The sequence below is a fragment of the Oncorhynchus masou genome, chromosome 3, assembly GCF_036934945.1.
Source record: "Oncorhynchus masou masou isolate Uvic2021 chromosome 3, UVic_Omas_1.1, whole genome shotgun sequence".
Classification (NCBI taxonomy): domain Eukaryota; kingdom Metazoa; phylum Chordata; class Actinopteri; order Salmoniformes; family Salmonidae; genus Oncorhynchus; species Oncorhynchus masou.
Genome location: NC_088214.1, coordinates 28,174,000 through 28,188,079, shown reverse-complemented (window position 1 = coordinate 28,188,079; position 14,080 = coordinate 28,174,000). Strand labels below are relative to the sequence as shown.

The following is a 14,080-nucleotide window of genomic DNA, read 5'->3' as shown; positions in this document are numbered from 1 at the left end:
TTTGGGACTCAACCATGCTGTTGGGCAAGGCAGGCATGGTCTGGTCCTGCTGCTCAGCCCCTATCTCTCCCTTTAACCAGTCTTGGCAGGCAATCTAATCTCCCCTGAAAAGGTCAGCGCCACCATAACTGCCTCTCAGTCACATTATTTCATTATTTTTTTATCCTCTCCACTCCTCCTCCTCTCCACTCCTCCTCCTCTCAGCCTCCTCCTCCTCCTCTCCACTCCTCCTCCTCCTCTCCACTCCTCCTCCTCCTCTCAGCCCCACCTCTTCTCAGCCTCCTCCTCCTCTCAGCCCCATCTCCTCTCAGCCCCACCTCCTCTCAGCCCCACCTCCTCTCAGCCCCACCTCCTCTCAGCCCCACCTCCTCTCAGCCCCACCTCCTCTCAGCCCCACCTCTCTGGCAGATCAGCTAGTAGGGTCGATATACAGACACACCAACGCACACATCCCTGCACACACACACAGGTGCACCTAAACATATCCACCACATTCATTATCATAACCAATCTTGTGCATCTCCTTGACTTGAACATGTAAAATGCATGTGTTCTTGCCTGTGTAACATGGACCTGACCGTGACATGGCACACCTATCTCCATATAACACCTATTACCACGGAGACAGACTCAGAGACAACGTTAGGTTTCTGAGCTGTGAGAAGCGAGGGAGGGTCAAGGGGCCAATCAACATAAGAGACAGCCTGACCAACAACACCCGGTCGCCATGGAGCTGATATCCCTTATCATCCTTCCCCAGTCGGCTCTGGTCGAAGGCCGTCATATCTCACTGGCATTTACAGGACACATCTGGGGAGATGATGGGACAGAGATGGAAGAAACAAAGATGGCTGCCATCTTTGAAGCCCATTTACAAAGGAGAAAGTGCTGCCTTATATCCCTGGTGCCATCTTCAGTCAGCGGACCCAAATCCCCTCTCCCCGGATCGGCCCCCTTCGCCTTGGTCTTCACTATCAGGCCGTAGGGATCAGATCTGACCCTCTTCATCAATACAGCAGCCTTTAGAGCGGTCTCCCAGGTCCTCATAAGCCATGTACACAGGAGGACCAGGGCCCCACACGTCTCAAGCAGAAAAGTGTTCCTGTTTGATTATCCTCCCACCCTCTGACTGTCTTTGACTTTTCTGTGCTGTTTAAAGGGCTTCCCTTTGCCTTTCTTCCCTCCCCTCAAAGGGAGAGAGGTGTCAGTGTTGGTGCTGGTGTCTCACAGAGGATAGCTTAGGCCTCTTATCCAATTGAAGCCCCTTGTCTCCGTCTCTCCTCTCCGCATCAACCACCCCCCCGTGGGCTGGATGGATGGTGGATTCTGCCTGGCTGGACCCATTGAACCATGGTCGACTGCAGCAGAGCTTTCAAGGCAAATCCACCTTCTGAGGTTCTGGGGGGAGGGGGTCGCTTTCAAGTGGTATCACCAGCACCTCTGACTTTGACCAGCCCTTATCTGTGTCACATCACAGCCCGACAGAAGGGGTCTACTGCTCATTAGATGAATGGACAGACAGACGGACAGCCTCAGGAGGTTCAGTTGAGAATTCAAATTGATCTGTAGGCCGTTGATGTCTGTCTGTCTGGGTTTGCGGTGAGAGTGAGAGAGGGGCCAAAAGGCACACATCTTATTGGGCTTTGTAATGCAGTTTTACTCTGGATCGAATTTGGGGACTTGGGGGGTTTAGCGACTTTGCAAGGTTGAAAGAGGCCCTTAGAGAAGACTTGACTTTCCTGTGATCTCCAGAGACACACCACGAGGACCTGTAGCCAATTCATTTTTACAGCTCTCTATAGCAATGAAGTAAGGCTTGTCTGTCAGACATGAAATAATGAACGCTGACCTATGACCAAATCATACACTTGTCCAATTAAGCGGACTACACTAGTAATTGATCATAGACCAATGACCTACTAAATATTCACAAATCATGTAGGTGAGCACACAGTGGCTTGGCTGGATCAATGTATTACAGCTTCTAAATCACTAAACTCGATATATCTGGTTGCTTGATAACCTACATTTAAAAGTCACTATTGGAAAGGGAGAAATTAAAATTATTACAATTTAATGGGCAATGTAATCAACAGCCCAATGCCGTCGTCTCGTTGTCAACGACTACTGATAATGGACTATGTATTGAATTCTAGCCCTTCCTATTGATGATGTGGGCTAAGATATGTTTCAGAGGGAGACAGATGAAGAGAATGTGAGAAAGAAAGTGAGAGCAATAGAGAAGGAAAGAGCAAGATAAATAAATAAATGGAGAGAATATGAGAGACCAGTCTGTGTTCCCTAGTGGGCAGCTTTGTGTCCATGGCTATAATTGCATCGCTGGGCTGAGGGGAACCCAAAGGGTCACTGGTCCCTTTCCACACACACACCACTCCTCACCGGTTCAGACAGGTCAATTGCACCGCTAAATGTGTTTTCCTTTCTCTCCTAAAGGGGCTGGGGCCAGGGCCGGACTGGGCTGACCCCTGCCTGGACCGGGGCTACATGCCCTCACACTGTAGCTGGAGCCAGAGGCACATCCCAAATGGCACCCTACTCCCTATTTAGTGCACTATGGGCCCTGGTCAAAGGTAATGCACTAAATAGGGAATAGGGTGTAATTTGGCACGTAAACCTAGAGCTGTCCACCCTGTAATTGTGGGCATGGTAGGCATGTTAGCCTCTGCACCCAGTCACGTCCTTTTAAAAGGCAATGATACACTGCCTCACTCTGTTGTTGTTACTGAGGAGGCTTGGGACTAACGTTTAGAGTGAGTGCTGTGGTGAAAGCCATTTGGTGCACTGGGTTTCCAGACTCATACTTTGTCATCCTAAACATTTAGTTGATTCTCAAATGTTACATAAATGTTTTGACGGCGGCAGTGTAGCCTAGTGGTTAGAGCGTTGGACTAGTAACCGAAAGGTTGCAAGTTCAAATCCCCGAGCTGACATGGTACAAAATCTGTCGTTCTGCCCCTGAACAGGCAGTTAACCCACTGTTCCTAGGCCATCATTGAAAATAAGAATTTGTTCTTAACTGACTTGCCTAGTAAAATAAAGGTACAAAAAAATAGATTTTTTGTGTGTGAAAAATAGGTTTGCAATCCAAATGGCACCCTTTATAGTGCACTACCTTTGACCATGGCCCATAGGTGTATAGTGTCACTGTTGCGTACCTCTGAAGCCTCCTTCCAGCAGGGTGGTAGCTCTGACCCTCTTCTGGCCGCACCACTCGTACTCCTCGAAGCGGGTCCCGTTCTCTCCGTCCATGTCTGCAGAGTCATCCTCAGCAAACGCACCCTCCCTCTGAGAGAACAAAGACACTGTCAACACTGAACCAGACACAGGGTGGGGCTTGGAGTAGAAAAATACATGTTCTCCTATGTCAGAATTTGGAACTATTCGCATAATCAAAAGGATCAACCAAAAACGATCTGAATTCTTTGAATTCCAATTATACTATATCACCAAAATGCTTATCAATATTTTTAATATATTTGTTATTAATACAAAACTAGCTATGAGGTACAATAGGTGATAGAACTACAATAAATGGATCTGTGAAATTTGGAAAAACCATCACTAAAGTAAGGGATCGAGGGCATAATCATGACCAACGTTATAGAAAGCATGACTTCTATAAATAAATACATGATGTTCTGGGAGCTAATGACATGTGTTACAGTGTGAGTGAGCATGAACCTTTGAGTTGGTCAGGATACCTCACTTGCCATCTATTATATTTAGGAACCAGAGATTCAGAGGAGGAAGAAGACTTTCCTACAGGGAAGAGAGGTGGGCGGACCATTCGACAGGAGAGAGGTATTTGCCTTACTGAGGAGCTTCAGTTGAGCATCTAACTGCTACTAAGATATGACTAAGATGTTATTACCAGCAGAAAGCAGAGGAAAGCTCTTTCTTTAAGACTGGAGAAGTCCAGTTCTATGTGTTCTGAGTCTTTGTCATGTCTATGTTGTGTCAAGTCTAGGGGAAAGAAAGGGAGCAGAGTTGATAGATACTAGATAGCGAGGTGGTGACCAGTGACTAGGGACTGGGGGCCTGAGGCTATGGGGGAACGGGTATGGACGTGAGGCTACCTTGAACAGACATTGTTCCACATGCCTACTCATCTCCTCCTCTGTCCCTGCCAGCGGCGCGCTGCACAGTGGACATACCTGCCCATCCTCTGGCTTCCGGCGCTTCATCTTCCCAATCCGGGCTGAAACACAAAGAAACAGAGGAAGAGGTGTTTAGAAACATGGGGAAATACAAGGAAATCTGAGACTTGTTTTTGTATTTCTCTGTTTTAAGTTCTGCCCTGAAATATCACATCGGTAGGTGAAAAAAAAGTCCATCAACTTCGGCAGACAGCCACGCGGCTACAATGACATGATTGGTTGAAATGCAGCAAAAAAAGGACGCAATCCAATGAAAACAGAATGAACGGAATGTTCTTGATTAGAATCTAATATAATGAGTTGTTTGATCATATTAAACCCGTGTGGATAACCAGGCTCATAGCAGGCAATACAGCCCAGCAGAAAGTGTGACAGAGACAACCTTTTAAAATGGCAACATGGACCAAAAACACACTGTAAATTCATGGTAGCCTATTGGGAGTTTTCTACCTCCTCTGTACGACGTGGCGCTCTCCTCTGCTTGGCAGAAGATCAGCAGTGAACGCTGTTGGCATTCACAACATGTCAGAAAAGTTTGCTGCCTCGCTGGGAATAACGTGGGTCAGCGGAGTGGAGGGGAATCGTTACGCCCCAGGTCTCCTAGATGACGCCACAGCGTTTAGTCTGGTACCAGAAGATCAGGAATTACAAAAGCGGTCCGGGAGGCCGTCATGACAACCATCCTCAGTGCCACAAATACTCTAATGTCATGAGTCTACCCGCTAATGTTAGGCCTATAACACATTGACAGGACAAAGAGAGGGGGCAATCTACTCTTCATGGGAACACGGTTTCAGGAGAACCATCCACGGTGCCACAACTATGGTCTATTACCCCTACATGTTCTCACACATTGACAGGACAAAAGGAGAGGGCAATCTATTCTCTTCATAGGTCCAAACAGTGTTTTAGGAAGATGCCTAAACCTAGAAGGTTCCTCCTCCTCCTCCAGGATGACAGGTAAAGATGGTCTACTGTAGGTCTAGGTCACGTGACTGAAATGAACAATCCTTCCACGTCTATCTCTCTCTAGTCACGACCCCCCCACATAATTAGAAATTTAACACAGCAGAACAGCAGCCATTGCGCCGTAAGTCTTTGTCGGCTTTTCTTAACTGCAAATGGCGTACGGGGACATTAATCTTTAGGTGGCTGTGATTGCGAAAGGGGCCAAGGGGGACCTGAAGAGGGACGGCGAGAGGAGGAGGGACAACGCGCCATAACTCCAGGGAGATTGGGACAACTTCTCATATTCTCGCTCACAGGCCAGGGAACGGCTGATGGTAATCGAGGAGGGCGTCATTAAACGCTGAGAGAAAGGGACGATTAATTAGGCACGGCACAAGCCCCCCCCAAGAATCATTCAGGTTCCACATGAGAGGTAATAGACATTAATGGAGGCTTGAGTTTAAACAAAGTCGGCACCGTTTTCTTTCAGCACTGAGGCTGCTACCGAGGCGAGCGTACGCTAAATGTCAATGGAGGCATGGAGGGAGCTTGGGCCTGCAATAAGCTAGCTGGGGGGGGTTGAGGAGGGGACGGGGGGGCAGGCTCTTACCGTGGCGAATGCAGCAGGGGGCAAGGGGGGCTCCGTTGTGCAGTCCAAGGGGAGCACTTTTGACACTTTCCTTGGCGTAGCGCCTGCACCAGCAGAGGTCATCGACTGTTAACATATCAAGAAGGTCAAGGGTTAATAGATCCTCTGCTCGTGTAGGCGCTAGGTCAAGGGAAAAGCAGGGAGGGAGACACACAGGGGCAGCCTGAAGCTGGTCCACAGTGTGAAGGGGCTGTCAGCAAGGGCTGTGTTCAACATGGTCCTCTGGCTATACTTAGCCATAATGTGTGATATAGATGCAGGGTCACACCAACCAAACAGGACAGATTGACACCTCACTCATGGCCAATGTGCCTGGTCAAGGTCCCACAGACTCTGACTCGCTCTGTCAGTTGGTCCATTCAGACCCATGACTCTGTATTCCCACTCTGAATATTAGGGTGACCAGACGTCCCCGATTTCCAGCGACAGCCTGTCCTTGGAAATGTCCCCGATTAGCCCTCAGAAAGAATAAAGCAACTCTGGAAGCAAAATTGAGGCTGATATTTCAATAATCAAAACACTGTATCCAATCAGATTTGCATGTAAAAAATGTTGTCTGTCCCTGTAATGTTGTCTGTCCACCGCATGAACAACCATGGCCATAAAGTGCATCCAACAGCATATGCTACCGACCGTTGGTGACTTTCTAAAATGACTAGAAAAGCTAGGATTACAAAAACTGAGACGGGTTAATACATTTCTGTGTTCATTTATAAGTATTTGAAAGGGCTAGAGAGAAAATTGGTAGTTCCGTACAAAATATTAACTTTCGCACGCAGCTACATAACTAAATAAAATGTTTAATTTACTAAATCTGGTCACCATACTGAAGATGCACTTTCACATCGCCAGTTGCTGCTTCAACTTGTATTGACAATTCCAACTGTAGTGCAGGTGATATTTTCAGTAGTGTATTGAAAAAGTATAAAATAAAACTGTTTTAGAACATAATCATAGGCTACTTAATAAATATGAATAGAATATTATTTGATAGGGAAATAACTTATTTTAGGAAATATCCTAAATATAAATGATTGAATCGTTGTCACAAGCCAATAGTGGCATTATTTCAGAACATTATTGTAACATTTTCACCAAGATAATGAAGCTGCTACCATGTTGTGTTGCTGCCATGCTGTTGTTGTCTTAGGTCTCTCTTTATGTAGTGCTGTGTTGTCTCTTCATGTGTGTTTTGACCTATAGGAGGCCTTTTGTCTTTTGGTAGGCCTTCATTGTGAATAAGAATTTGTTCTTTAACTTGCTTAGTTAAATAAAGTTTAAATTTAAAAAATAGGCTCTAATCATGTCATTCCATACAAGTAGGCTTTGTGAAGTTGCAGATGAGATCATGATACCTTCATTAATATATATAGATATGCTGTAATTCTACAGGATGTTGTACCTGAAATGCAGTTAGAAATAAATAAATTACCTTTAAGAAAAATATAAAAGTGTAAGATGCTTATGAAAAGTATTGAACTTTCAAAGGAAAAATGAAATGTTTACATACCATTCAATCGCGTTTGCCTATTAGCTCGCACTCGTAAAAATGTCTGCAGGTAGGAAGAAAGGAATCACACAAAATATGCATTAGATATGGACCTTTGCATGTATAATGTTAATGGATACATTAGTAGCAGTGCATGGGCGGATTGCTTTGGATTCTACAGTGTGCCCTGCAAGTTACATTTTGATAGTAAACAAAAACCTACTTCTCTTTTAGGCTGTATCGTGTCTTCCATAACAGGGTCGGTAAGTTTTGGTCAAAGCCTTTTCAAGCCGACAAACTCACTTGTTCACGTATATCATATAGGTCTCCTGGTACTAGACCGCACCATTAATACAATTTTGTGTCAATAATTTTATACGGATGCCAAAGGATTGAATGTGCCGCCTACAAAGCTGCTCTGTTCATTGCCGTCGCCATGTTGGCTTGGCTTGTGTCATGTGACTAACACAGGAGTGAAAGTTCAGAGGACGTCTGGTCTCCTACCACCGTTGGCCACTAGATAGCAGCAATACGTAATACAGAGGCTGGCTTCAATGGAAGTTGACTTAATATGACATTTCAAGTTTGTCAAGTAATTTGTGGGGTAAACAAGTTGTATGCATCATATCTAAACGTATTTTTTTGCAGTCAATACAAATAGTACAAACGTTTTATTTCATTTTCTGAAAATAAGTGTTTCATAATTTTGTACAATCTCATATCAAAGTGACATAAGAAATGAGCTATGAATTCTCCCCATCTAAACTTGTTTGAAACTGACAGGCATGATCAGTGATTGTGAATACCACTAAGATATGGGTTAAGTGGGACCACCTATCTTTCTTCTCCCCTCTCTTCCAGAGTGTGTAGGCTATGTGCTGACACTAGCAGGGCCAGTCAGGGCAATGGATGGATGTTCACTCATTGACACGGGCATAGAGTGTGGTCACAAATTCAAACTCCTGCCGAGTGGATCGTCCATCATATACCAGACAGGCCTCTTACACTGACACTTAAGTCGTGCTCATATCCAACCTGCACCATGATATGTTGATCCACTGTTATGCTTCCCAAATGGCACCCTATTCCCTATTTAGTGCACTACTTTCGACCAGGGCTCATAGTGCTCTGCTCAAATGTAAAGCACTATTCAGGGAATAGGGTGCCTTTTGGGACGCAAGCTATCTAAATGGCTTACACAATTACATGATGAGGAAAAATAACAAAAATCTAACATTTCAAGGGAGGTTGGGGTCTCCATTTACTTAATCATTTGTATGAAATGATTTCAGCAGCAGCTTTACTAAAGAAAATATATACTTTAACCACTGCCCCTTTAATAGGCCTGTCAATGTATGGATATGACTTTACGGTATAAGGGAGAAAACCACTTAACATAAATAATAGATCATTGCCATATGAGTTTGAAATACTACATTTTGAGAGAGAAAAAAAGTATGGTACATAAGCTACATTACAGCTTTGATTAAAACACTGTGCTGTATGAGTAAGTTAAATCCCAACTAATCTTCTGTACGTATGCAACCTAAATAGCACCCTATTCCCTATATACTGTAGTGCACTACTTTTGACCAGGGCCCATTGGGGTCTGATCAAAAGTAAGGCACGGTGTAGGGTGTCATTTGGGGTGCAAACTGCAGTTGTGAGGCCTCCAACAGAATGAGGTGGAAAACATGTCAAGGATGCTGTAGACCAGAAGAGATACCATCCGGACTTAGGGAGCATAAGAGCATAGCTTGAGGTAAACTATGGATGATTACCTATCTGAACAGGGAAACACATTACAGGCTGGGCAAATCTTTACCAGAGATAGTCTGAGGATAGATGGGCTCCGATGCCATTTGGGGGGCACAACCAGGTAGGATAGAGGTAGGCGGCTTGGCTGATTCCTGATGGAGACTAGGACCTCTATTGACTCCCTGATCCACTCCATGATAGCGAGATGATTGGCTGAGTCAATGTTGTGTGTTCAACACTAAAACAACAAATTATTACCTTGTCGTCTTTCACCATCGCCATGGTGACACCTGTGAGTTTGCCTAATGTTTAACCTCTAACAAAGAGCAGGGGACTTTTTTGCACGTTGTCCTTACATTGCCTGTCCTGTTATTTTTCCAGGAGTAGGTTTCATAGTGGGTTTTATAGATTTTTCCTGTCATATGACAGGATATGATGATGGGATTATGATGCTAAATATGTGGGCAAAGAGCAGCATCCTGGCAGGGTCCCAAATGGCAACATATTCCCTACACAGAGTACTACTTTTAACCAGGGCTCTGGTCAAACGTAGTGCACTAAATAGGGCATAGGGTGCCATTTGGAACCTAGCCCAGCTCACCTGGTATCTGTCGGAGTGGTGGGCGTCTTCAGAGGAAAGAGGGGAGACCACCGGTGACTCTCCCTCGCGTTTGATGTGCACCGACAACAGCATGGACTGAGGAGAAAGAGCAAGACAGTTATTGTGAGAGGAAGAGAAGAGGGGCATGCTGCAGTGGAGGAGAGGAGGACACTCACCAACATTACAGTCATCTATAAACCTTCTCTGAAAGACTCAGACGAGCCTCCAACATTACAGTCCTGACCCACTGACAAACTTAATTGAGTTCATTTCTCAAATGAACAAGAGGAAAAGGGTGTGGAAGGGGAAATAGTGCTGACTTTACGGGGAAGAGTTGACAGAGATCCAGCTCTTTACGAGGCTGCTATGAAATATTTGTATTTACAATGTGTTCCTATTAATCAAGGAGAGAGGAGAGAGCAGGGGCTTAAGTGGCCGGCAACTATAATCTAATATTAATATGTGAGAAACGGCAGACCCCTAGTGCCGGGACAGTAAATTAAGCATTGTGCATGGCTTTTTATCCTTCAGGACTGCAAGGTCGGGTAACTGCTTTTTATTTGTGTAGCTTCAGAGGCGTTGAGCTTGGGAAATATTTGTGTGTTGTCTTTTATTAATTTGTTTCAACTGGACTAGTTGCAAATATGTCAATTAGCACAAGCCCCTGACATCAACTACTACTTGTAATTCTACTTAAGTGTAATAGTGTGTTGACTAATATACAGATTAATGTCAGTGTTAGATACAGAAGGTGCCATGTTAGTTAGCATGTGCCGCTCGCTTCATCTCGACTCGCCGTTCAGTTGCCCCCTGGCCCCGAGAATTAAGAGGCATGGGGCTGGCATGGGGCTGGCATGGAGTTGCTATGGCGATAGCGTGGTTGAGAGTGGGCGGGAGGCATGTGTGAAGCCGGAAAGGTTAATCCCCTTTAGAACCAGTAGGCTCGTCTGGAAGGTCTGGAAGGCAGAGTGTTCACATGAAGCAACAGCCCCTGTGATCCTCAACCAGCCTCTTCATTTTTCACATGGTGTGGCAGAATACTAAGCACCTACTGGGGAATGCTCAGTCACGCCTCGCTCAGAGGGCCTGCTCTGTTCCCTTCACCCCGGTCCCTGTTCGTTCCCTGTTCCCTTACTCCCACTCTCCTCACCTAACCACGATGACTCCTGTTCCCCCAGCCCGTGTCTGACTCTCCCCTAGCCCCTGTCTCTGACTCTCTGACTCTCCCATAGCCCCTGTCTCTGACTCTCCCCGAGCCCCTGTCTCTGACTCTCCCCTAGCCCCTGTCTCTGATTCTCCCCGAGCCCCTGTCTCTGACTCTCCCCTAGCCCCTGTCTCTGACTCTCCCCTAGCCCCTGTCTCTGACTCTCCACTAGCCCCTGTCTCTCACTCTCCCCTAGCCCCTGTCTCTGACTCTCCCCTAGCCCCTGTCTCTGACTCTCCCCTAGCCCCTGTCTCTGACTCTCCCCTAGCCCCTGTCTCTAACTCTCCCCTAGCCCCTGTCTCTGACTCTCCACTAGCCCCTGTCTCTGACTCTCCACTAGCCCCTGTCTCTGACTCTCCCCTAGCCCCTGTCTCTGACTCTCCACTAGCCCCTGTCTCTGACTCTCCACTAGCCCCTGTCTCTGACTCTCCCCTAGCCCCTGTCTCTGACTCTCCCCTAGCCCCTGTCTCTGACTCTCCCCCTAGCCCCTGTCTCTGACTCTCCCCTAGCCCCTGTCTCTGACTCTCCCCTAGCCCCTGTCTCTGACTCTCCCCTAGCCCCTGTCTCTGACTCTCCCCTAGCCCCTGTCTCTGACTCTCCCCTAGCCCCTGTCTCTGACTCTCCACTAGCCCCTGTCTCTAACTCTCCCCTAGCCCCTGTCTCTGACTCTCCCCTAGCCCCTGTCTCTGACTCTCCCCTAGCCCCTGTCTCTGACTCTGAATCAGGCCCTACCAGAAAGTAGTAGTGAGGAGCGGTGAGCCTGCAGGCTTACATAATAATTTGTAATGTGTGCTGTTACTACAGTACCACATCTGTCTCCAATCTCTTAGAGAATATCTTATGTCAAGTGTTATTGAAGTGTTGTGGTTGCAGTTTCACCTGATACATCTAAAGGATTTTCTATGGGGTGTTGCTATAGGCCACCAAGTGCAGTCAGTATCTAAATAATATGTGTGAAATGTTTGATTGTGTATGTAAATAGAGAGGTCTACTTTCTTGGGGACCTGCATATTGACTGATTTTCATCAAGCTGTCCTCTCAAGAGGACGCTTCCTCATTGTAACCAGTGCCTGTAATCTGGTTCAAGTTATTAATCAACCTACCAGGGTGTTTACAAACACTACAGGAACAAGATCATCCACATAATGTTTTGATTTACTAATATTGTAGAACTTTGTTCTAAAGCTGTATCCGTACCCATTGGATGCAGTGATCACAATATAGCTGCTATATCAAGGAGAGCCAACGTTCAAAAAGCTGGGCCTAAAATAGTGTATAACAGATCATACAAAATATTTTGCTGTGAGTCTTATGTGGATGATGTTAAAAATATTTGTTGGTCTGATGTGATTAATAAGGAGCATCCAGGAGCTGCACATGATCAAGTTATTAAATTGCTTCTTCCAATTATTGATAAACATGCACCTGTTAAGAAACTGACTGTTAGAACTGTTAAGGCTCCATGGATTGACGAGGAATTGAAAAACTGTACGGTTGAAAGAGATGGGGCAAAAGGAGTGGCTAATAAGTCTGGCTGCACATCTGACTGGCTGATTTACTGCAAATGGAGAAATTATGTGACTAAACTCAACAACAACAAGAAGAAACTGTATTATGAAGCCAAGATCAATGATATAAAGATTGATGGAAAAAAAAACATTGGAGTACTCTAATTAAATGAAATTATGGGCACAAAGACAAATTCAACTCCATCTTTCATCGAATCAGATGACTTACTCATCACAAAACAATTTGATGTTGGCAATTATTTTAATGATTCCTTCATTGGCAAAGTGGCCAAACTAAGGCAGGAAATGCCAACAACAAACAGTGAGCCATCGTACTCATGCATTAAAAAAATGAATGATGAAAGAAAAGCATTGCAAGTTTGAATTTTGTATAGTTAGTTTAGGGGGTGTGGAAAGATTATTGTTATCAATCAATAATGACAAACCTCCTGGCATTGACAACTCCGATGGAAAGCTACTGAGGATGGTAGCTGACTCTATAGCCACTCCTATCTGTCATATCTTATATCTGAGCCTAGAGGAAAGTCTTTGTCAGGCCTGGAGGGAAGCCAAAGTCAGTCTGCTACCCGAGAGTGGTAAAGTGGCCTTTACTGGTTCTAACAGCAGACCTATCATCTTGCTACCAGCTCTTAGCAAACTTTTGCAAAAAAATTGTGTTTGACCAAATACAATGCTATTTCTCTGTAAACAAAGGAACAACAAACGTTCAGCATGCTTATAGAGAAGGGCACTCAAAATATTCCACTGACACAAATGAATGATAATTGGTTGAAAGAAATTGAAAGTAAGAAGACTGTTGGAGCTGTACTATAAGATTTCAGTGCATCCTTTGATATTATTGACCATAGCCTGTTGTTGAGAAAATGTATGTGTTATGGCTTTTTTTTTACCTCTGCCATATTGTGGATTCAGAGATATATACTATATCTAACAGAACTCAGAGGGTTTTCTTTAATGGAAGCTTCTCTAATGTCAAACATGTAAAGTGGGGTGTACCACAGGGAAGCTCTCTATGCCCTCTACTCTCTTCAATTTTTACCAATGACCTGCCACTAGCATTAAACAAAGCATGTGTGTACATGTATGTTGATGATTAAACCATATACACATCAGCAACCACATCTAATGAAGTCACTGAAACCCTTACAAAGAGTTGCAGACTGTTTTGGAATGGGTGGCCAGTAATAAACTGGTCCTGAACATCTCTAAAACTAAGAGCACTGTATTTGATACAAATCATTCCCTAAGTTCTAGACCTCAGCTGAACCTAGTAATGAATGGTGTGGTTGGTTGTTGATCAAGTTCAGGAGACTAAATTACTTGGTGTTACCTTAGATTGTAAACTGTCATGGTCGAAACATATAGATTCAATAGTTGTACAAAATGGGAAGAGGTCTGTCCGTAATAAAGAGATTATCTGCCTTTTTGACACCACACCCCAAAAGTCCTGCAGGCTCTAGTTTTATCTTAGCTTGATTATTGTCCAGTCATATGGTCAAGTTCTGCAAAGTTAGTTAAGCTGCAGCTGCCCAGAAAAGAGTGGTATGTCTTGCTATTCATTGTAATCAGAGGTTTAATATAAATACTATGCATGCCAGTCTCTATTTGCTGACAGTTGAGGAAAGACTGACTTGTTTTTATAAGAAACAATGTATTGGAAATTCCAAATTGTTTGAAAGTCAGCTTACACACAGCACTGACACACACACTTACCCCACCAGACA

At 44.8% G+C, this 14,080-nt stretch overlaps 1 protein-coding gene across 8 annotated transcripts in view; it reads right to left on the bottom strand.

Moving 5' to 3' along the window:
* LOC135513987 (E3 ubiquitin-protein ligase RNF220-like) overlaps window positions 1–14,080 on the bottom strand; it is a 165,174-nt gene that overhangs the window by 22,275 nt on the left and 128,819 nt on the right. For 2 of the 8 annotated variants that reach the window (XM_064937072.1, XM_064937106.1), the window contains exons 5-9: window positions 9,624–9,719; window positions 7,286–7,328; window positions 5,737–5,841; window positions 4,098–4,219; window positions 3,177–3,306 (exon numbers count right to left, since the gene is read on the bottom strand). In XM_064937072.1, coding sequence (XP_064793144.1) covers window positions 3,177–3,306; window positions 4,098–4,219; window positions 5,737–5,841; window positions 7,286–7,328; window positions 9,624–9,719 — 496 coding nt within the window. Of the gene's footprint in view, window positions 1–3,176; window positions 3,307–4,097; window positions 4,220–5,736; window positions 5,842–7,285; window positions 7,329–7,487; window positions 7,722–9,623; window positions 9,720–14,080 lie in introns of those variants that run through there. The other 6 variants (XM_064937088.1, XM_064937116.1, XM_064937096.1 and 3 more) reach the window with 4 other exon arrangements.